Source organism: Panthera onca, chromosome D1, assembly GCF_046562875.1.
Source record: "Panthera onca isolate mPanOnc1 chromosome D1, mPanOnc1 haplotype 2, whole genome shotgun sequence".
NCBI lineage: Eukaryota > Metazoa > Chordata > Mammalia > Carnivora > Felidae > Panthera > Panthera onca.
This window is the reverse complement of record NC_138348.1, coordinates 51,860,283-51,884,075: the sequence shown is the minus strand read 5'-3', so window position 1 is coordinate 51,884,075 and position 23,793 is coordinate 51,860,283. Positions and strand designations below refer to the sequence as shown.

At 51.2% G+C, this 23,793-nt stretch overlaps 1 protein-coding gene across 5 annotated transcripts; it reads right to left on the bottom strand.

Moving 5' to 3' along the window:
- Positions 1–37: 37 nt before the first annotated feature.
- Positions 38–22,734, bottom strand: APBB1 (amyloid beta precursor protein binding family B member 1). 5 transcript variants are annotated; one of them, XM_060605845.2, is made up of 15 exons: positions 22,603–22,710; positions 14,466–15,200; positions 10,250–10,363; positions 8,549–8,724; positions 8,400–8,456; positions 8,235–8,320; positions 8,057–8,120; positions 7,460–7,609; positions 6,980–7,107; positions 6,458–6,572; positions 6,224–6,308; positions 5,860–5,943; positions 1,019–1,134; positions 695–871; positions 38–610 (listed from the first exon to the last, which is right to left on the bottom strand). In XM_060605845.2, the coding sequence occupies exons 2-15, from the start codon at positions 15,184–15,186 to the stop codon at positions 443–445; spliced, it is 2,241 nt and encodes a 746-aa protein (XP_060461828.1). In that variant the 5' UTR covers positions 15,187–15,200; positions 22,603–22,710; the 3' UTR covers positions 38–442. The 5 variants fall into 5 exon arrangements, with proteins under 5 accessions (XP_060461828.1, XP_060461831.1, XP_060461829.1 ...); XM_060605848.3 differs by lacking the exon at positions 22,603–22,710 and adding an exon at positions 22,181–22,552; XM_060605846.3 differs by lacking the exon at positions 10,250–10,363 and having other exon boundaries at positions 22,603–22,728.
- Between the last annotated feature and the right edge of the window lie 1,059 nt (positions 22,735–23,793).

Below are 23,793 nucleotides of genomic sequence, written 5' to 3'. Positions count from 1 at the left end.
GGTGATGGTATGGTGCAGGCACAGGAAGGCACACACCTTAGCAGGGCAGACAGACTTTATTAGTGATATCAGTACAGCAGAGGTGCCCATGGAACAGTGGGGAGGGGACCCATGCCTGGACCAGTCCCCCTTCTGCCCCTGCCAGACCCTACCAAGATAGGGCCTGGCCTAGACCAGTTCCTCCTGCTCCACCTGAAACATGGGGGTGGAGAGCCTGGGGCTGGCCTTGCTTCTTGCTCCTCTTATCAATCCGATATTGTCATTTCCCCGAAGGGATTAGGTCTCTCTCTCCCCAGCCCCTAGGCAGGGAATCCCAGCTACTAGGGAGGGGCAGCTTTGAGGGGGCCTGAGGCCTAACAATAGCCTCTAGGGCCCCTCCCTGCCCCATACCCTTGAGTTCCCTGGGGCCCAATGCAAGCAGGTGGAGGGAGGACTGAGGACTTCAGGGGGTATGGGCCCCCAGGCGTTTGGGCTTGAGGGAACCCCACAGCGACTGAACGCCCCTACGGACAGTCCACCCTACACGGCGGGCAACGGACTCTGCAGGGGGTGCCGGGAGGCAGGAGGTGGAGGCCTGGGAGCGTGCATCCAGACACTTCTGGTAGCGGAGCTGCAAAGAGGCAGGTGCGGCAGTCACTCTCCAGCCTGCCCCATGTGGGGTGGGCATCACCACTCCATCACCCTACCCACTTACCATGCAGGCAGCCTGCACAGCCTCTGAGAGGCTGGCAGCATTAGGCTCGCACCAGAACATGTGGCAACAGAAGGAGGCTGGGCCGGCAGCCATGATGAATGCAAATGTGTGGACATCTCTGCCCACAGCCAGGAAGGAGAGGAAACGCACCCGACATTCCCCCAGCACTGCTTCCGTCTGGAGGGAGGGAGCCCAGTTAGAAAGGAACAGCCCAACCCTCTCTTCCACTGAGCACATCCACCTTACTGGCAGCTCTTCCCCCACCACCCCAGGCTCCCCTCCATGGCGAGGCACAGCCATGCCTTCTCCCATCCCAGTCTTTACCTGCTGATGCAAGATGGTAAGGGTAGCAGGGGCCACACTGACGTGACTTGGGGTCCACTGCTCACGGCTACTAGAGGACAGGACTGACTCCAGGGCCCCATTTATCACATCTACCCCTGGAAGATATGGACACAAACATGATACCACTAGGGGTGGGGAGAGTTTACCCCAGGTCCTTTGCTCCATCCCCATTTCACCAGTTTACAGCCCTGTACAATGCTGCACAGATATCCCTTCCTTGGTACCCTCTTACTTGGCTTCAGTAATTTAGCACTTTTCTGGTTTCTTCAATATTGAATCCTAGGCTTGGTTTTCTTCACCTGATTCTGACTCTTCCTTCAGCCTCCTAAATAAGCTGATCCCCCAAAGCTCTGACCTCCCCACATCTTGGCTCAGTGTTCACCCACATTCAGACATTCAACTACGTCACACTACAACAACTCTCAAATCAGCCCCTAAAGGCCACTCCTCTCCCAAGACCCAAACTTTGGTTTGTTTTGTATCCACTTGAGGTAAGTTGACTTTTGTGTCCCACCGTGCTACATCATTATAGTGCACAATTGCATTTACACCTATGACAATCTCCCAATTGGTTCTTTTATTACCATTTTACAGATAAGGAAACTAATGCTTAAAGTTCCCTTCTTTATATTCCTAGTTTTCAGAAGTAGAAGGAATGTCAAATCTTAGTTGGATTCAGTAATTTCTATAATGTGCTCAAAGGAAGTAATGCAAGATTCCTGGTTTTTTAGATCAATCAACTTCCTCTGTAACACAGTGGTTTCCTCCATCTCAAACTGTTATTCAACACTTCACTCCTGCATCCCACTTTTGCCTGCACTCAGCAGAAAACCATGGCAGGAGAAGCACATAGCATGGTGCTGCATGGGTGCTGGTCCCTGCACTACTCATGAACAGGCAGTGTGATCTACTGGTCTTTACCTTCGCAGCTAAAAGGTTAGAATAAGCAGTGCCTACGTGGAGGCATGCAGCCCTGTGGGCCACTCCTGGGCCCTCTTGCCCCTCTCAGTGCCTTCGGGCTCCCAAAGGAGCAGACTACATGGACCCTCTTTGGGCAGAGGACAAGGAAGAGGACAAATGTCTTCCTCGAAAGTCCTCCCTCATCTTGGCCTTGCTCATCTCACCTCTGACTGGATCAAGGCCAAACTCCTCTCCCAAGCATGCATGTCCTCCAAAAACTGGCCTCATCTGAGCTGTCAAGCCTCATATTTTACTGCTCCCGGAGCTTCAAATGATTTATGTAGCATTTATTAACATCTAGTCCTGGCAAATGCCCTACTAGGCAAATGGGGAATGCAGAGTAAGAGAAGAGGATGCCCTCAAGGGACACAGGCTGCAACTGTGGAAAAGCTTCGGTTTGGAGTACCCTTTCCCTCTTGACTGAGAAACTCCCGATACTCATCCTTTGGGGTTCATCCAAGTCCCGCTCAGAAGCCTTCCCTGCTGCAAGGAAGAGAGAGGATGTTGCAGGAACAACTCTTAGCACATCTGGTAACTGCTAGAAAACCTTTCTCCATACTGGGCTGTGACCATCTCAAGAACAGAAGCCAAGTTTAATTCATCCCCATGTCCCCAACCCTAGCACAGAAGAAATTCCAGATGTACGAGCAAGTCACCCTGAAGGCAACATGGGCAAATGCATCCAAACTGGCATAACCGAGGAACCTAGAAGCCCACAGAACGGTGACAACACAGGCAGTCCTGAGTGGGTCAGATCCGACTGCCAAGGGCTGTGGTGTTTTCGACATTTATACCACTCAATGGAAACTCCTGAAGACCATGAGTGTGGACAAGATATCGAAGTCAAACAGCTTAACAAGCTCATGGGGCTGTGGGGATGGGGCCTGGCCTCAGAGGAGGGGGAGGATCAGCGTGGAGCGGGGGAAAGTAGTGGAGCAAGTGGCCTAGAAAGTCTGCCATATTTGGTAACAACTCAGGAGTGAAACCTACACCCTGAACCCCAGCCCTGCATTCCCAATACCCCTTATCCTACTGTGCATTTTTTTTTCCAGATCAATTGTTGCCTTCCAACATAGTATGTAATTTTGTTATTGCCTCTCTCTCCTGGCTAGAATGTCAGCTACCTGAAGGCAGTAGTCTGTCAGTTTTGTTCATTCATGTATACCAAGAACCTAGAATAGTGTCTGGCACAAATCAGGCATTCAATACTTATTCATTGAATAAATGAATGATTGAGTGAATATTGCAGCTTTAGGAGGGGCCAATGCTAAACTCCTAGAGGTTACAAAGGGAGCATAAGACAAACCAAGAAGTGAGGTTAGGGACTCAACAGAGCAGACCCATCAAGGTGACAGGCAGCAGAGGAGCGTCAAGGATTGCAGATGCTTGCTTCATCATTATGAGAACCTACGTAAGGTGGCAGAAAGACAAGAGAGTAGGGGTAGTAACTGGAAGAGGCAATGAGGGTTTGAAAGTTGAGGGTGAAAGGCAGAAAGAAACGAAAGCAAAGGTGAAGAGGTCAGCCAAGCTTCCTTCCTGCTCCCTGAACATGATTTTCTCACCTCCAGCTCCATGTCTGTGGCAGTGCCATTGAACCTAACTGGAATACCAATTGCCCGCTGCAAATCCAGGCCTTCTTTCAAACCCCACCTCAATCCCCATCCTTTCCAAGAAGGGTTCCTTCATTGGATATAAGATGCTGGTCATTAAAGTCAGTATTGTTTGAGGGGAAGAGCAGAGAATTGAAGATGACCAGGTTTGAGTCCTAGGTCTACCATGTCCTGGTCATGTCATTTGAAGCAAGTCTCATTCATTCTTTGATTTGTTTATCCATTCACCAAACACTTTTGAGTTCTTCCTAAGTATCTTTTGATGTGACAACTGACCACATCTTGAAGCAGTCTCTTTTTTTCCTCTGGCCTCTCTCCTGCTGCTCTCACTATCCTTGTCAACTTCATCCTCCTGTACTGTCCATTAAATGCTGGAGGACCTAAAAGCTAAGCCTAGCCTCATTTCTCTTTTCACTGTGGGTTGCCTACTTTCGGGGGTCAGTCTTCTCTACACTCATGGCTTTGATTACCTCTATAACCCAATAATGCCACATTTGAATCTGCAACCCAGACCTCTCCTCTGTGAATTCAGCTGCCAACCTGAGTTTGCCACTCAGCTTCCCCAAGGCACATCAAAATTGGCATGTCCAAAACTGAACTCCAATCTCTATACCAAAACTGGCCTCTTCCAAAGTCTGCTACCTTTAGAGAATGACATCACCATCCAGTTAGTTCCCAAAGCCAGGAAGTCAGGAGTCAGCCTGAATGCCTCTGTCCCTCGTCCCACCTTCAGTCAATCACCAAGATATTTGATTTTAATTGTCTAAACATCTCTTGAATCTGCACACTCTTCTTCAGCTCCACCATAGTCCACAATACTCTTCTTACCAGCCATGACTACTCCAAGACCCTCTCAACTGAGTTCTTCACGTCCACTTCCACCTGCTAAACATCTTTCTCCATGGCATAGCCAAAGCAAGCTTTTACAACATTCTAATCTGATTATGCCAAGTGCCTCCTGAAAACTCTTCTATAGCTCCTTGCTGTTCTTAGGATGAAGACAAATCATTAACATGGCCTATGGGGTCCCACAGTGTCTGACTGCTACCCAGCTCCCAGCGTCATCTGGCACCAATCATCTTCTCTCAATGCCTTTGAAGTACCAAAATGCCTTCCACTATGGGTCCTCCCCTACACTGTTCATTTTGCCTGGAATGATCTTCCCCTGCTTTATTCTCATCTCTATCCCATTTTGCCACATTAGCTCCTATTCATTTTTTGGTCTTCGTTCAAATGTCACTTTCTCAAGAAAGTCTTTTTTGACATTCTAAACAAAATGAAGTTCCTCTGTTACAAGTTTTATAGCACCTTGCTACTTTCTTTCAATGAATGTTCATTTGTAATTACACATTTATTATTAATATGATTATTTGATTAATTCCTTTTTTTTTCTGCTGTAACCTCCATGAAAGCTGTGGCCATTGTTCTCCCAGGACCTAGCACATGGTAGGCTTTATAGGTATTTGTTAGCCAAATGAACAAATAAATAACAGGTACTGTGAAAGCACTGGAAATATAAGTGAGAACCAGATTTCTACTCTCAGTCCCCTTATCTACAAAATGGGTATTACCAAAATCCCAACTTCATAGGATCATCAAAATTTAAATGACAAAGGGGCACCTGGGTGGCTCAGTCGGTTAAGTATCCGACTTAGGCTCAGGTCATGATCTCATAGTTCACGAGTTCAAGCCCCCCATCGGGTTCTGTGCTGACAGCTCAGAGCCGGAGCTTACTGCAGATTCTGTGTCTCCCTTGCTCTCTGCTTCTCCCCAACTCGCATTCTGTGTGTCTCTCAAAAAAATAAACATTAAAAAAATAAAAATAAAATTTAAATGACATATATAGAAGTACTTCACAAACAATAAAGCATCTCACAATTATGCTCACTGCTTCCTCTCTAGGTGCTCACAGCTCATAGTGCTGTAATACCAAACCCAGCTCCCAGCTGCTACTTGGTGTTTCCAGTCATCTAAGACCTACCTCCCAACCCAATCAAAGTTTTTCCACGGGATGCAAGAGTTGGTCTCCCTTGCCTAGTTCATTGGTTCACACTCCATAAAGGCATGCCAATTGCTGCTATAGGCAGGACACAGAGTGCAGATGGGACAGAGGTACAGGAGGTGTACCTTTAAAGGGCAAGGTGACATCAAGCATGAGGAAGGTCTGATAAAAGAGGTATTGGGAGGCAGAAGGTGGGAGCATTGCTTTGGGATCAGTGTTGGTGGTCCCTAGGTAAAGAACACACATACCAACAGGTTTAGCAACAGGCACGTTCCCCAGGTAATAGACTTGGAACTTTTGTACCAACTCATTCTTGGGTGCTGGGAATTCCACTGTGGAAAAGAAAAGGAGGATCAACTGTGGTGGCAGGTGTTGCTCACCCCCCAGTCCCCACCACGAGGGCATAAGCTGGACATGCACCCAGCCAAGTCCTCACCTCCACCCCTTCCCCATCTGCCTTTAACCAGAGTCCCTTCACTTATTTGCTCCAAAGAATTCAGTCTCCATGTGCCCATTTTTTATCATGTTCATGTAGTAGCACATGCCTTTTCTTGAGTCACCGCACCTTTGCTAACACAGTTGAGCTGGATCTGGAAAAGTTGTGTCACTGACCTTGGAAAGGGACATCCACAAGTTTAGAGTGGTCCAGGGAGAGTCCATTTACCAAGCAGCGGGCATTACGCCGTTCGGCCATGATCTGAGGAAGGGAGAAGCGGAGGGGAGGAGCGAGGGAGAATCCATTAGGGCTTCATTGCCCTGGAGCCCCCCCACCCCAACTCAGTGACCCCACCCACATCCTTGTAGAGCAAAGGTGGCAGCTAGTCCAAGGAGTGGAGGGGGCCGTGCCTTAGAGCAGATCTCATGCAGGCTGGTGGCGATGTTCTTGGCAGGTGCCTCACAGCGAAACACGTGGCACTTGAGCATCTGGGTCAGTTTATCACGAGCTACGTAGGCAAAGTCCCTGTTGGGGGAGGGGCACCTCAGTGTCTCCCAGTGCCATCCAGTGCGAGGCATCATCCCTACAAACCCACACCCTCCCTGTCCATCGCAGCTCCTCAGGGCTTCCAGCCTCGGGATGGTGTCCTGTGGGTGCTGCCTTCTGGCTGATGGGTAGACAGGCAAGCATGCTGAAGAGGGGAAAATGGGTGAGCACAGCGGGCAGGAAGGGGCAGGGCAGAATAGGGGACCTCAGGTGCTTTGAGGTGTCTGGTCCAAGTGTGGGAGGAGGAACAGGAAGGTAAATTAGGCATAAGTACCTCTCTCTGGGTCCGGCAGCACAAGAGAGGCAAAGAATAAAGTTAGGGAGGAGAGCCCCCACTCTGACTGATGGATGAGTCCCCGCCCTAGGATCCCAGGCCCAGCTCCCACCTTCCACTGTCCCGCCCGACGCCCCACACGCGAATGCTGACAATGGGCTGGGCATGCAGCAGGGCCTGAGTCTGTGGCTCCACCAGCTTTAGTGTCTCGTCCTCCAGCTGTAGCAGTAGGTCCTTTCCCTGTGGGCCCAGAGAGCAAGCACTCAGTGGAGCCCCAGCTGGGGAGGTGCTGATCTCTGCCACCTCCAGCTCAGGGCACCCCCAACCTTGGCGTTGGACCACCCACCATGCAAGCCTCACTCTAGTAGAGGTCACATCTGTCATCTCTTATGTGACTCCTTTTAACATCCAGTCACTGTTAGAAACCATCTCCCAAGGCCCCAACCTGGGATCACACACCCATGTCACAGGGCTGTCACTTGGGGGGCTGACACCTCCATCACCCCGCCGTTGCTCAGGCAGCCCAGCTCTCCTCTCCCTCACAGCTCCCTTCCCTTCTCCACTGTACCACACCTGCCAGTTCAGCCCTCACCTCCCCCCAGCCCCCAGACATGGGGTCGTGCAGATTGTTTTTGTGGTAGGAAAGCTGACGGATGCAGTTGTTGACTGCCACACTGCTGCGTCCAGGGGCCAGCTCCTCCTCGGTCATCTCCACCCAGCCTAGGGAGCGCACGGCGAAACACTGCCAGACACAGAAGAGGGGGTGGGAGGTAGAGGGTCTGAGCTAGAACCGGAGGACCCCCAACATGGGACACTCTCCTGCTGAGAGCAGAGGAGTTCCTGACTCAGAACATGGAATCTGGGAGGGTATGTTGAGCTCCCCAAACAGGATATGGTTGGTGGGAGGGGTGCTGGTCTCAGAGGAGACCGCTGCTAGTACAAGGAAGCATCTGAGCCAAGCCTGGATGGATCCCCACCCCACCCCCGCCAAGCCACTGGGCTGGTTGAGTTAAACACTGACATGCCTCTGGTCCTGACACAGGGGTCTGTGCTAAGACTAGAGGAGCTCCTAACTCAGGACCTGGAGAGCTTACTGAGACCAGAGATACTCCCAGAACATGACATGAGGGGGGTCTCCCACACACACAGGAGCTCCAGCCTGAGGAATGGGCATTGGTCTTGAACAAACCTTGATCCCTGGGTTGGCATTCCGTGGAGGCAGCTTCTCCTCCTCTTGGGGTAATGGCTCTGGGCTGGAGGAAGATGGTAACACTTAGTATGGATCACCAAACAGGGAACTGTCCCAAGGCCTCTCCCAGAGAGATCCATCCCCCGGCTAGCCCACTGTGTTATGCCCTCCCACTCACCTGAGGCTCTGAGCTGGGAAGGACAATGTCCCCTCCTCAGGGTCCTTCAGCCCCAAATCCATAGGGGCCTCCTCACTGGGTTCATCCTTGGGAAGGGGTGAGAGGAGTCAGGACCAAAATGATGCCCCCTCTCCAGTTCCCCCATTATAAAGCAGGTCCCCTCACCTTCCAAAATTCTCCATCCTCAAAGCCTTCTCCATGGGCAAAGCCTGTCCAAGTGAGCTAGGAAGAGGGATGGGAGCAATGAATGGGTGGCTCATCTTGCTCCAGCAGCACCACCCCTCCATCCCTGGACAAAAAACCTGTGAGCTCACCTGAGACTCCTCTTGGGGGCTGTTCCCCTGTGAAGGAGAGGCCCGGCCCGGGGGCTCCCACTGGGTGGTCCCTGTTGGGATGTGCCAGTAGTAGGTCCCTGAGGTATCCTGGACCCTCATCCATCCAGCCGGCAGGTCGGAATCCGTCTCGAAGGCGTTGGGGTTCCAGAAGGAATCTGCCGGGTTGGGGGGTGCTGATGAGGGTGTGCCCACCCAACAAGCAGTGGGTACTTATGCCCAGTCCCCTCACTGACACTCCACTGTACAGAGGGAGGAATGAGGGGAGGGCTCCAGCACAAGGTTCCTGCTTCCTCCTAGAGCCTGCAGTCTGGAATCACAACATGGGGGACCACCCGCAGGGGACATGACTCAGGTCTCCCCCTGGACCCTGCGCCTAGCTAATGTGGCTACATAGAGGGAAGGAGGAAGGCAGAGAGAAGGAGGGAGGTTGGGTGACCCCAACTGACCTCCTATCATACATATCCATATCTCAGGTGCACACACATATCAGCTCCTGCACACACATGTGCACTCAGGCACACAACACATACAAGCCCTACTACACACCTGTGCAGCCACAGAAACACAGAAACACAAGGATGTGCACACATAGAAAATGCCAATATAGACGGCAGGTATCAAAGTCAGGGGCACCCACATGTGCAAGGGCAAAAACATACATACACACACCAACTCCAGCCATACACTAATGCAGACACCATACACAGAGGTGTGCACACACACAGTTATATATATCAGCTCCCACCACATGTGCGCAGAGACCACACCCACAACAACCCCCAGCATGTGTGGGTACCACACAAATAGTGAGTGCACACTCAACCTCTGCCACACGTGTGCAGATACCACAGACACTCACACCCAGACCCTTTACCACACACAGACGCAGGCAAATATTTCATGCACATGCACACATACCTGTGACATACACTCTTCGTCCCCTAGCAGAGCCACACCACTCCAGCTCTGTGGCCCAGCTTATGCCTCCTCTGCCTCTCCTCCTACCCAGCCCCACCCCACATTATGCCCAGCCCCATGCCACCCCTCACCTGGACTGCTGTCCTGCAGGATGATGGCCAGGAAAAAGTCCTGGGAGAACATGGCGCTGGTTCCCAGCCCCTCCTGTCTCCACCCTCCCTCCTCACAGCCCCTCCAGCCCAGACAGCTGGGCTCACAGCCTGGTGCTGGGCTGCAGAGGAAAGCTCATCCCACCCCCTTCTCACCAGGGCAGAGCGCCTGCCAGGCAAGATCCTCCCCCGCCTGGCGCTCGCCAAGGAGGGGCCAGGACCACCACAGGAGGGGACCTCCTTGGTGTGGGGATGGAGGGTCCTCATAAGACCCCAGCCCATCCTGCTTACATCTCTTCTTTCTAATCCTGGCTCCCCTCCCCCAATCCTGAATCTCCATCCCACCTCGCAGCAGCAGCAGTCGCCACAGCACCACAGTTAAACCTTTTCTTGGGGACACCAGGAAGCTCAACCCCTCGGGAATACCCCAGCCACCTGGGGCCCTGCAAAGCCTGTACCTCTCAGAACAAAAAGGGTGTGGCTTCAGGGCTCCCAGAGCTCCCTCCCGGGCCCAGAACCTGCCCGGCAGTTTGAGGCCAAAAGTGGGCCTTAAGGGCTGGGCCCTAGCAAGCTTCAGGTTGGGCTTGGGGCTTCCCATCACAGCCCCCCTCACCTGCCAGGGCCCAGCTAGGCTGCAGCGTCTCCTCGGCAACCGCAGCACCAGGATGGCTGGGAGCGCCCAGACTGCTGACGTGCTTCCCGTTACCAAGGAAACCAGGAATCCTGACTGGTCCAAGAGGCAGCAGTGAGGATACAGGCAGTCCCCAGACCCAGGCTGCTGGGCAACCGGGCACAGAGAGACTGGGAGCAGGCGCGGATACCCAAGGTGGATGCACACCTAATGTGAGAGTCATTTATTTGAGCAAGATATCTCACCACCCTCAGCTTCCAAGTGAGGTGGGTTCACAGAGGAGGGGCTCTTCTTGCCTGTCCAGCCTTCTAGGTAGCCATTACCACCTCTTCTCCCTCCACCCTCCCTTCTCCTGAGGCCCCAGGGAATTAGAATGCCTGCTCTTCCCCAGGAGCCCTCCATCATCTTCAGGGCTCTCCTATCAAACCTTTCAGGAACACCAACACCCAGGGCAACCATGCCTTACACAGCCACACCCTTCTTCATGAAGGGTCATACACCTTTTGAATCTGGAGACCAATTCACCATCTTCTGACTGAGTCACACATACCAATCCATCTGCCATCCCTGGTAGCCTGTACCTTCCTGCTTCAAAGAGCTTCATCCTTCCGATCTGTCCTGGAGGGGCCGCTCTCCCCGCTTTGACCATCTGGGAGGCCCTTCTGGAGCCTGGCACATCTCCCTCCAAGCACAGCCCCACTCAGGCCTTTGCTGCCACATGCACACATTTTTTTCAGGAATCTTCACTCCTGCATCAACTCATTCAGGCACTCACGCACGAATTCAAAGGTTTGTGTTCATTCATTCATCCATGCACACCTTCATGGTGAAACCAGGAGAGGCCATTTACTCAGGAGTCAATGAATCGCATAATGTTCTCTCCTCTTCTCCACTCCCATGTCACTACAGTAGTCCAAGCTACTACCTGGAATTCTTACCCAGATCACTGCAACAGCCTCACAGGTGGGCTCCCTCCTCCAACCTCATCTCCACCAATCTGGGCTGCACACTACAACCCAAAATTGATTGTTCCAAAATGCTAAACTACTCTCCACTTTAATATTCCTAATTGTTTTCTCTTGCTCTCAGGATAGAACTTAAACTCCTAGGGTTTGGGTGCTGTTATGAGCCCCTAGCCTCTGCCCCTCAGCCTTATCTCCGATCACCCCCGCTCCCTCCTTGTCTCTCTCTCTCCCTGCTTGGTAAGCCCCTCATCCTTTCCAAGTCCAGCCTCCCTCCCTCAATCTTCACCTGGCTATGACCCACTCCTCCTTCAGGCATCCATGTAAAGGTCACTTCTCAAAACTGGCCCACCCCTTTCCCCCCACCATGCACATAGGCAGGGCTGAGTGCCCCTCCTGCATCTCTCCCATCCCAGTGCTCACCATGCTGATCAGAACTGCCTGTTTATCTTTGTCTCCCCCACTAGACTGTGAGTACCATAAGGGCAGGTCCCTTGTAGAATGCATTCTCAGCATCTAGGACAAGGCCTGGTGCCGAGTATGAACCCAACACAGGCAATAAAGTTCTTTTGCTCATCCGTTCACCATTCATTCATTCATTTATTCATGCACTTATGCATTCAATAAACAACTTTGTGGAGATCCTAAGATGGGAAGGAGAAAATACTTTTGTTCAATTCTACTCCATTCCTTCAGGAGTCCAGACTTCCTCTGTGGCCTTCATGGTCATAGTACCACAATTACAAAAGAGTAAGCAGTGACTCAGCCCCTTCCTTAGGCTGGCCCCACACCACTCACTACTTTGAACTTCCACAGTCTCCACCAGAGCTTGATCCTTGACCATTGTCTCTCACTGAGGTTGATGCCCGTGTCCAGCATACCCTTCCCACTCCTTCAGCAGTTCTATCCTCCTTCTCCCAGAAGACTCACAAGGGCAGCTACTGCAGTGACCATCCTAGCAGCCCCTGAGCAATCAGGCCTCTGACTCATACCCACCGCTAGGACAGGGGCTGCAAACCAGCAGCCTATAGACCGATACAAGACTCAGATTTGGTGGGGCCTGCATGGTGCTTTTTAAAAAAAAAGAATTTGGGGGGGGGCCACCTGGGTGGCTCAGTCGGTTAAGTATCTGACTTCAGCTCAGGTCACGATCTCACAGCTCAGGAGTTTGAGCCCCACGTCGGGATCTGTGCTGACAGCTCAGAGCCTGGAGCCTGCTTCAGATTCTGTGTCTCCCTCTCTCTCTCTGCCTCTTCCCTGCTCACGTTCTCTCTCTCTCAAAAATAAATAAACATTAAAATAAAAATTAAAAAAAAAAAAAGAAACTGGAATATTTCACATCAATGTCCAGTTTTCCATTTACCTAGAAAAGTTGCATGAACTGGCTCCACTGCAACTACATTTCCCCCCACCAACCCTATAAAAAACAAGCTAGAGTGGAGTAGCTAGCAGCTGCTCCCTTTAAAGGGGGTCCAAGCAATGACCATCGAAGGCCACTAACATCACAAAAAGAGAGGCAATCAGACTTTGTCTTTGATAGAAGTACTCAATACCACCTATGAAGTGTTCTTGCAAAAGCAAAACACAAAAAACCTCTCAAATCTGAGTCTGATCAAGGCTCTGGAACTCACTCCCAAATCTACAGGAAATCTAGGGGAAGAGAAACCTGTTCAACACTGCCACAGCGAGAGCGTCTGCAAATCCAGACCATGGAAAATCCAAGACAAAAAACACAGTGTCTCCAATTTAAAATGACAGCAACAACAACAACAACAACCTGCAAGCAAAAATAGAGGACAGACAGAGGAATGAAACAACAATATACAGATCCAAAAGAAAATTTAAGATACACATCCACCGCCAAAAGGTCTGGGACTCTTTGGTTATTGATTCAAACAATCAAAACTTTTTTAAATAGCTGAGTTGGGGGTCATTATTAAACAACTGGGAAATTATAAACATTAACTGGATATTTGATAATATTAAGGAATTATTGTTAAAATTTTGTGTTCATGACAATAATGTTGTAGATCTTTTTAAAAGAGTTTTGTTTTTTGGAAATGCATGGGTAAACACTTTTGGGCTTGAGTGTTTGCTTCAAAATAACCTAGGCTAGGGCCCAGGAGTAGGTGGGGGTATGGATGCACCAAGATTAGTCATGTGTTGATAATTGTTGAAACTGGGTCATGGGTAAATTGGGCTCATTATTCTATTCTCTCGACTTCTGTAGATGTTTGAAAACGTCTGTAACAAGTTTTTTGAAAGGGGATGGTGTACTGCCCTTTGCTCACCTCCATGAACTGCATGTCCCCCTGCAAAGGCTCTACCATTTGGGGCCTGGTATGGTGCCTGCTGCCAGGCACACACAAGAGTCTTTCCTGATCTTTACTTACACCCCAGCCCACAGAAGTCCAGGATAGTAGCTACAGCCCATTATCTCTGTCCTTTGTTCCTCAGCCCTGTCTGCATCTCTATGTGACATGAGCAAATATGGAGACTCAATTTACTTAAATAGAACACATTTAATGATCAATCTTTGGAGTCCTAATATCTATTTTCTCCCCCCACCCACCCTACAAAGAAGAATATGTTTATTCTTCCTTTACTTCCTTTTAGTCAATATTCCATTCCTGATACAAAGGATACAAAATGGTACCCTTGCAATGCCCAGAGGGGTCTCTGCACATAATCCCCGACCTCAGTCTTTCCAAATAGACCTCTGTGGGGAGGTGCTGCTGCTGCCTCCAGACCCGGCCTGTTAAAACCTGTTTCAAGCGCACCTGGTTCATCGTGCTGTGTGCATCAGTGGCAGGGTATGCAGGGCCAAGAGCTCAGGTCTAGACTCGGTTCTACTGTGATCCCAGACTGTCTGTGACTTTAGGAAAGCTACTTAACCTCTCCAGGCCTCCTTTTTTTGTCATCTGTAGTACAGACATCATAACAGTCTCTACCTCACAACATTACTGTGAGGATTAAATATGATAATGCTGAGCACAGGGCAGTACCTGGTAAGTACTCCATAAACGCACCTAGTTTACCATCCATCAGGGTGTGCATGACGGGAGGATCTATCAACTTGTGCAAGCACTCTGAATGCAGGAATGGTTTCGTTCAGGAAAACCTGGCTGGATATGGTCTGCTGAGGACTGAGGACATGTGCTCTGTGATTCATCCCCAGGCTGGCCCTGGCCTCTATTGCCCTCCCATATTCCCCAAGTGAAGCTCCATTAAGGTACCTGTGTCCTCCGGGGAGCCATAGGAGGGGCTGCCCTGGGATAAGGTAGCCCAGCTTGAGTCCTCATCACTGGCTGCACTGTTCCGCATGCCAAACAGGAGGCTGGCACTCTTGCTGTGCTCTCGGGGACCGTCGGCAAGGGCCTGGGGTCTGGGGGGCATCTCCGCACTCTCCGGGGGCTCAGGCAGCCCTTGGGGAGAAGACAAGTCCTCCTCCTCCTCCTCCTCATCCTCTTCCTCATCATCCTCCTCGGCCTCCCCTGCTGCCTTCTCCTCTCCTTCATCTGGCCCCTGCTCTTGGGTGCTGATGATCAGACCAGATCCTCGGAGCCCTCTGTTGGCTGCATTGTGGGTGGAGAGCTCCAACTCAGAGTACAGGTGCATCAGGCCTTTGGGGCCCAAGGGTGCCATCTCAGGCTCCTGACTGGCCTCCTCTGCCAGGGTCAAGGTCACGTTGCGGTTCTGGTCACGATGGGCCGTGGCAGCCCGCCGGAGCTGGTTCTGGCCCTCTTTTAGCCATTTGGCATTGGCAGGGCCTGGCTCAGGCCCACCACCCTCCCCCATGGCACTGCGCAGGTCCTTGGGTCCCACAGCCGTGGCCTGCAACTTGGAGTTGAGCAGCTGGTTGTGGGCAGCGTGCAGGGGCAGGGGTAGGCTCAGGGCGGGGCCTCCGTGGCTGTTGGCATTAATGGCCGACTGGCTCAGTGACGATGGAACAGACATGGCCTTGGCAGATCCTGCGGGGTCGGGAGAGGAGACCATGTTCAGCCTCCAGGTCTGGATAGCAGCACCCTTGCTTCTGCCCGGGGCTGTGCTCTGCACCTCCTCATCTCCCTTACACACAGCAGGCCAGCACCCACCACTCCATGTCCTGTGAGCTATTTTCCCATGACAACAACTAGGCCCAACTGCTGTCCCCCTTCACCATCACCTGCTCAACCCTATCTCCACCAAAGGCTGGGGCCAGGCCCCACAGTCCACTCCGGCCCTAAATCCCCAGCCCTGAGCTTTCTGGGACAGTACAGCCAGCCCCTGCTCTGCCCTCGCTCCCAACAGCAGAGCCTCCACACAATGGCTCTCTGTGCATCCCCACCCCCAGCTTATCCGACCGGTGCTTATTGTGCCAGGGACCCAGCTGGCGTGGGACTGGCTCATGTGTTCTGGACACTGGACACTCACTGCTCCCTTCCTCCTGCCACATTGCTATCCACAGCCCCCTACTGTGAGCTCCCCAGGCTGTGTTCCCATTGTTGTTAAATCACTGGGCTCAACCAGCCCTGAAGCCCACCCCTACTAGGGGCTGTAAGAATAGGAGAGAATGAGCTGCAGAGCCATCCCTCAAGGGCATGGACCTAGGAAGGAAGGTCACAGAGGAAGGACCTTCAGTTCCAATCCGTGGCTCCTTTGGCCAGTTGAAGCTACATTTTGATGACTGTTTCTATAAAGTGTCTCACCATGGGCATTACTCCATCTGCCAGCTCCTATAATGCCCCATGCCTGGATCATTGCAGGGGCTTTTGACCTATACTCTTCAGCCCTTCAGGTCTTGATCCAACTGTCACCTTCTCAGTGACACTTTCCCTGATACCCTTTTAAAACTGAAGGCCACCAATCCCTCTCTCAGCTACACCCAAACCTTCCCTAGTGCCTAGACTGTCAAGCTATTAATCAACATTATTATTATTATCTGTTTTATGATTATCTCCTCATGACTATAATTTCAGTTCCATGGTGGAGGATTTTGTCTTTTTTTTTCAATGCAATATGTTCAGAGCTTAACACACTCTTGGCACAGAATAAGAATTCAATAAATATTTGTTGAATGAATGTATAACTCCACCCTCCCATCTCCTAAAGGCCCCATTTTATCATCTCCTCTCCCAGTTTCAGAAAGCACACTTTGGCCATGTTACTGTGTCTCAACAGTGCCCCAACTAAACCCCATCTGCCCTTCAGGTGAGGGGATCTCCTGTTCCACAGTGACAGCACCCACTTCCTATCCCCTTGGACCCCATCTCCTTACAAGCCCTTTGTGGACCACCTTCTCTGCCTACCTATCCTTCCAGCCACATAGCCCAACAATCCCACCATTAAGGCCTCACCCTCCCCTCCGCATCTCCCTGACCTTCCATTGCTCTGCTGCTCTCCTTCAGTGACCCCCCCACTATAAAGTGCTTACTTCCTGGAGCCTCCCTGCCACCACCTCACAGGTCATTCTCCCTGACCAACTACTACCCAATTCTCTCTCATCCTGGCCCTCTTAGCTCCTACTGTGTCACCCTTCCCCCTCCCTGATACCCTCTCTTGGAGTCCTCTCTTCCTACTTGACCCTTCCCCCCAGCACAGCTCTCCCTCACTGACTGCCCCTCAACACACACCTCTCTTTCTGACTCCTACCATATGGCTCTTTCTCCCTGATTTCTCACCTGAGAGTTCTCTCTCCCCCTGGCCCCACTGGGGAGTTCTTTCCCTCAGAACCTCTGGCCCCGGGTCTCTCTGCACCTCAGTGCAGCTCTGAGCCCTGAGCCAAGGCTGCTGGTGAGGTGCTTTTGGCTGCCTGAGCAACATTCTGCTGTCTCTCAGGCGCAGTGCGCGTTCCTGAGGCAGGAGCCATAGTCTACCCTTCCATCCTGCCCAGCTCCTCCGCCCCTAGCACAATGCTGTGTATACGTCTGGGGCATAGATGAAAACATGTTGTCTGTGTATCTGCCTCACATGTAACTGCTGGCTGCTTGGTGTGGCTCCACTTGGGCAATAAGCAAACTCACGGTCACTGGTATAAATGAGAAAAATAAATGGCTCTGCCGCTACCTAGAACCACAGTAATCTTCCAAAAATGGAAACCAGATTGTGTCACTCCTCAGTTGGAAAACTTAGATGGCTCAGTGCTGCCTTCAGGATAAAGTCTGTGCTCATTAGCAGGACACCAAGAGCCTACCTGAGCCAATCCCTATGACCTCTCAGACCTCCTCCCCCTTCCCTCCTTCTTTCACACCTTACACTCCACCCTCACAAAGTATGGCAGATTCCGGAATTGGTCGTACCCTCACAACCCTGGCTCTTTGTTTATAGTGCTCCCCCAGCTTGGAATCCTACGTCCCCATGTGAGAATCTCTGCTCATGTTTCAAAAGTTGGCTCAGCAGTCAAAGCCCCTAAGCAGTGAGCCTTTCTGGTTCAGTCCTCTCTCCTCATGCTCAGGAGACTGTTCCCTCCTCTGTCTCACGACACCCAGTGCCCCAGTGAAGTCTTATTCAACTTCACATTCCCATTACCAAGGAGTGTGTGCTGTGCGTCTATGACAGAGTGGGCCCTTGGTGTGGATGGAAGGGAAAGATGGAGGAGACAGATATGGGAAGAAAGGAATTAGGAGGCCCAGAACTAGTGGCAACAGACATTGAGACAGGTTTGTGTGGTCCTGTGGGCTGGGGATGGGCAATAGGAGTGTTAGGTAAGGTGCTGGAGAATGATGAAGGCAGGAATCCCAGAGCAGCAAGGACCGAGATCTAGGGAAAAAGGGAGGGATGGAGTCAGCATAAACCAACATCCTGGCTTGAGTCTGTTCAATAGTCGGATCTCCATGAGTTCCAGGATGTAGAAGACCCCATGACTCTGGCAAACTCAGAGAATGATGGAGATGATGAGCCCTTCTCTGAAGCAGCAGTATATGGTTCCAGGTTTCTAAGAGGTCAGGATGGGACCAATCTCCTTAGCACTTGGAGGTGTGATCTGGGATGGGCACATATACTGTGAGGCTGAGACGGTGAAGAGCCAGCTCGACTCCAGGGCATCCCTGTCCCTCCGGTCACCAGGGCAGAAAGTACTGGGGGAGAAATGAGGCAGCTCTGTTGTCAACAAATACTGAAGCCTGAGCACCTGGTTCAAGACACTGTGTGGTACCATCACCTAAGTTTTTGAGGTCAAAGGATGACTAGTATCTTTAAGAAGGGGCACATGCCAGCTTCTCCCTTCTCCTTGGGAGTCCCTGATCCCTCTCAAAGGATGGAAAGATCCACATGGATTCTGGCTCAAGGCAAGGAGCTAAAAGAGTGGCCACTAAGCCTGAAGGAGCTGATATCAGACCACAGGGGTAGGGGTGAGTCCTATTCAAGGTCAAGAGTCCTCTAGCCTGCCAGCTTACTATTTGTGAGGCACTGTAGTAGGCATGGGGAAGAGTGATGAATTATAAAGAAATGGTTTCTCCCCAGTGATGTACACAATCTAGCAGTGTAGTGCCAGTGTCTAGAACAGTCCCTGGCACCAATAAGCACTCCCTATTTGTTGAATAAATGATGGCGTATTGTGATGGGGGAGGAACAGGGCACTATAGGAGTCTGAGGCTTATTCCAGCCTAGACATCGGCAAAGACCCAACTTGGTGAAGGGACTTTTTTTTTTTTTTTTAAGTAAACTTCACACCCAGCATGGAACCCAATGCAGGGCTTGAACTCGACCCTGAAATCAAGACCTGAGCTAAGATCAAGAGTCAAATGCTTAACTGACTTAGCCACCCAGGCGCCCCAAGGAAGGGACCTTTAAGTTGAGACAAAAACACAACTGTCCTTGGACCACCCCCTGTACCACCCCTCCCTGCCAGCGGAAGACCTCCCACTCCTCCTTCACAGAGGAAATGGAAGCCAGCAGTTGGAGAATGTCCAGAAACACAAATTTGCTGACTTCAGCACCTACCCCTTTCTCCTTCTTCCTAAGACCAACTGCTTCATCTGTTACTTGGCTCCTTCCTTTCATGCCTTTCCAGGAATTTTCTACCACTGTTTATCCATTTTTTCTTCTATATAATCAACCTCTCCTTCTCAATGGGATTCACTATCTCCCAGCTTAAAAACAGAATGTTTCTTGACAGATGCTCCTCCAGCACCACTAGCTGCTCTCTCTCCCCAGCTTAAGCAAACTTCTTGAAAGAGCTGTCTTTACTCACTGTTGCCATTTCCTCACCTTACACTCACTGCTCAGCCGTCTCCAACCCTGCCTGCATTCCCAGCACACCTCGGTAACACCTGCCAAGGTCAACAGGACCCTGTGTCATCTAATCCAACCCACACAGCATCTTGGTTGTACTCTCAACACCACTCAACACCCTGCCTCTCATCCAACTTTCATCCATGGCTCTCCTCCATGGCTTCCCCACACTACATCTCCTGGTTTTCTTCCTACACTCTAGTTCTTGCCCCGTGGCTCCTTAGCCCCCTATGCTGGCTCATCTTCCTTTACCAACTGTCACACACTAGGGTTTCTCATGGCTTGTTCTTATGCCCTTTACTCTTTCTCACCAAATATTCAATGTATTTATTCATGCCCATAGCTTCAGATGCCACCTATACACTGCTCATTTCCAAATTTACATCTCCATTTCAGACCCTTCATCTGAGCTCCACAACATGTACATTCAACTTCCTACTCAACATCTCCATCTGATGTCTCAAAGGCCTCTCAGACAAACATGCCTGCTTAAGCTTCTCTCTCCCACACCCTAACTAGTCTTCCTTTAGGATCCTGGCTCATGGAGTGATATAACCACCTTTCCGGTTGTGCAGCAGGGGTACCATCCTTGACACTAGCTTCTCCCTCACTCCCCACATTCCATCCATCCCCAGATACTGATAATTTTCTCTCTGAGGAAAATTTCTGGATTTCATCTACTCTCCACATCCACTACTATCACAATCTGTACCAAGGACAAAGACCTTAAGATCATAATTATTAACAAGGCCTAAATTGTCCTGCTCAGTGTGGCCTCTGCCTTCCTCTCCAGTATCAGCACTCTGCTCTCCAGCCTCACTGGCCTTCTTTTGATTCCTCGAAGACATGATGCTCTCTCCTTTCACAAGGTGTTTGCATGTGATTTTTCCTTGCTGCCTGGAACCTCCTTCTGCTAACCCTCACTCAGCCTAACTAACTGATACTCATCCTTTACATCTTAGTTCAAATGTCATGTTCTCAGAGAAGCCTTCCTTGGCCCTCTCTCTATCTCCCAGACCAGTTTAGCTTGTGCTTTTATGTATTCTCAAGGCACCATCCACCTTTCCTTCACAGTATTTATTACACTTGTGATTTTACTCTTCTCTGATTCCCTCCTGGATTATCAGCTCTGTGGGGACAAGATCCCAGTCTATTTTGCTCATAATTATATCTTCAGTGCCTAACACAGTACCAGATATATAAAAAGTGCTCAAAGTATATTTGTTGAATGAATAACTGATCAGATAGATGCCACTTTTTTTAAAGGATCACACTGTGTTCAGAGTATTTAAGGGGAGGTAGGCAAGAGGTTATGCTATTAGAGCAATGAAGGGAAAAAAAGAGTTTTGGCCTAGATTAAATTCAGTATCAGTGAGAACAGAGTGAAATGAATGGAAAATATCTGAAAATTAGGTAGTGGATGTGACAGAATTTGGTGACATTAGATACAGAGGGTGAGGGATACAGAGGGTGAGAGAGGTTAATCTAGAATGTTGCCCAGTATTCCAGCTTGGATAACTGACTGGAAAGTAGCCATTTCTGAAAGCTGAAGGGAGAACAGGTTTGGAAGAAGGGTAGAGAGGGAACACAGGGAAGATAATTCAGCTTCGGATCTGTAGGTCTGGAATTTCTGTTGAACTTCAATGAGGATGTCATGATGGCAGCTGGATCTGGAGTTCAGAAAAGAGGTCTGGGCCAGATATAAACATCTGAGAATCATCAGAATATATATATGAAATTTGAAGGCTTGGTAGTGAATAAAATACCCAAGGAGAAAGTACATAATGAGAGAAGATAGCTCAAGATGGAACTAAAAGCTTTACCAACATCTAAAGGGGGGGGGGGGGGGGGGGAAGGAGGTAACAAATGAAGACCACGAAGGAGCAGACAATGCCGGACAAGAGAAACCAGGAAAATGCTTCCAGGACAGTTACCACACACCACTGAATACTACTGAAAGGTAAAGGGGGATAACAGAAAAGTGTCCTTCGGAGTTGGCCACCTGGAGGTCTCCGGTGACCTTGGCTCCAGCAGTTTCAGTGGGTGTCCGCGACAGAGACCAAATTGAAGAGGTTTTAAGAATGAATGGAAGTGAGGAAATGAAGACAGCAAGTGTAGGCAAGGTTTCGGCTTTGAAAGAGTAGAGAGAGCTGGGACTAGTCTCGAGGGGCTGGGAATGCAAGAAATGCACAGGCAGTTGCAAAATACGTTCCGAATAACCTCCGAATTGGCGGTGGGAAAGCTGCCCTGGAGGAGTGTTTCAGCTAGTGCTAGGCCTTCTCGCCGAGCTGGGGACACAGCCGGCCGGCCCCAAGGCACACCCCTTAGTCGCCGAGGGCAACAGAATGCGGCTTGACAGATTCCAGGCCTGGGACCCTGGAGAAATCCGCCAGGGTTCTGTCCACCTCACCCCACGTCCCATTCCCAGCCCTTGACCTCCCCTCCCCCAACCCCCATCCCCCACCTGCTCCCGTTTCGGGTCCCCCATACTCGCCCCTCTCCAGCCCGGAGGGGCACCAGGTAAAGGTCGGGGAGGGGGCATTGTGAGGACCGAGGTGGAGCCTACAAGGGAGAGAAAGGGGGATGGTCGGAATGTGCGCGGCTGGAGGACCGCCCGCAAGGATGGGGCCTGGCCGGGGGAGACCCAGGCCGCGTGGGGAAGGGGCTGCGGGGTCCGCCGACCGCTGGGGAGGTCGGGATCCGGACTCCGGGGCTGGGACCGGGCAGGGGCAGCTCCTACCTGCGCGGGGAGGCCCCAGGCCCAGGTGGCGGAGGTGGCTCAGGCTGCGGGGCTCCGGCTCCGCGGCGGCTTCTCCATCACAACATCCCCCGCCCTGGAGCGCGCGGGCCGCGGGGCCGCGCCCCGAGCGGCGGAGGCGCGCGCGGGGCGGGGGGGAGGGGGGGCGCGGTTTGGACGGAGGGGCGCCATCTTGGGCCGCGCGCGGGAACGGGCGCGCGAGCCCGTCGCGGGCGACACTTGCCGCAGCTTAGCCGAGGGCCGCACCCTGCGGGACGCTCGGATCTCAGGGCGCCCCGCGGCCCAGCCGCCCTGGTCAGCCGCCAGCCCTGCGCCCGGGTCCCCGGGTCCCAGAGCTCTGCCCCTGCCTCCACAGACCCCTGTCCAGCCCGGCACCGCCCTCTGTGGCGAGGCGCCGGACTCACCGAGCGCGCCCCGCAGGGCCCAGGGCCCGCACTCCCGCGCGCGCCGCACCGACGAGGCTGGAGCGGGAGCGGCTGTGGCGGTGGCCGGGCCGCGGCGGCGCGGGGAGGGGCCCCGAGGAGACAGCCTGCTCCACTCTTGCGGCAACAGTCCCTGACGTCCTGGTGGAGAGGCAATGAGGACACAGGGTTGGTAACAATAATAATAATAATAATAATAGATCGTATTTATTGATCGCTTACACTGTGCCAGGCTCTGTGTTTAAACCTTTTACAGGCATGCATCCTCACACCAGCTCTGTGAGGTCGCCACTATTATCCTTATTTTTCAGAGACAGATGCTGAGATTAAGAAAGGTAAAGCGACTTGACTGCAGTCACAAGTAAGTGGTGAAATCAGACTGAAACCCATATGTCTCTTAACACTCTACCCCTGCTGCTGAAGGTAAAGCTGCGACACCCAAGGGCTTTAGAATGTCTGGAATAAATCACTCCCTGGTAGAAATTCATGAGAGGGAAGGAAAAAGGGAGAATGTGGGTGAAAAGAGGGAAGGAAGGTACGGAGGGGCTCCATGCTGCACAGACTACTCCTTGGATGGTGGGATAGTTCTCAGCGGCCAGGAGGCCATCAAGGATATGAGGGGGAATGTTACCATCCAGAAATCTTCGCCTGGTGCATTCTTCTAAGGCAGAGGTTTCAATTTATTGGAAATGCTAACCATTGAACAACTGACTGGAGAAGCCCTCAAGGTACTTCAAACTAAAGATGTCCAAATCTAAATTCATTACCTCATCCTTTTATTGGCCTTCTAAGAAGTTTCACTGTGGTGAAAAAGAACTCTCCCCAACACACGCATACACAGACACACACATACACAGTAGCCTGGATACAGTTTACTTCGCCCTTCCCAGTGAATGGCACCACCCTCTACTAGACTGTCCAAGCCAGAAGCCTCAAGATCATCCTTGACTACACTTTCACTTGACTTGAGGTGAATATGAATGTTTTAAATTTTTTTACTATGGAAAATTTCAAATATATACAAAAGGAGACTTAACAGTATAATGAACCATCATATACCCATCATTCAGTTTCAATAATTATTAATTCCTGGCCAAGAGTTTATTATGACTTGACAAACATTTATGATATATGAACCATGTACCAGGTCCCAACCTACAACCTAAGGATCCA

Excerpts from the sequence above, each read along its gene's own strand:
- APBB1 (XM_060605845.2), bottom strand. The coding sequence starts at position 15,186 with ATGTCTGTTCCATCGTCACTGAGCCAGTCGGCCATTAATGCCAACAGC. Across the intron at positions 8,457-8,548 it reads GCCCCCAAGAGGAGTCTCAG|CTCACTTGGACAGGCTTTGC; the intron begins GTGAGCTCACAG and ends CCCTCTTCCTAG. Across the intron at positions 1,135-5,859 it reads GCCTGTTGCTAAACCTGTTG|GGGTAGATGTGATAAATGGG; the intron begins GTATGTGTGTTC and ends CATATCTTCCAG.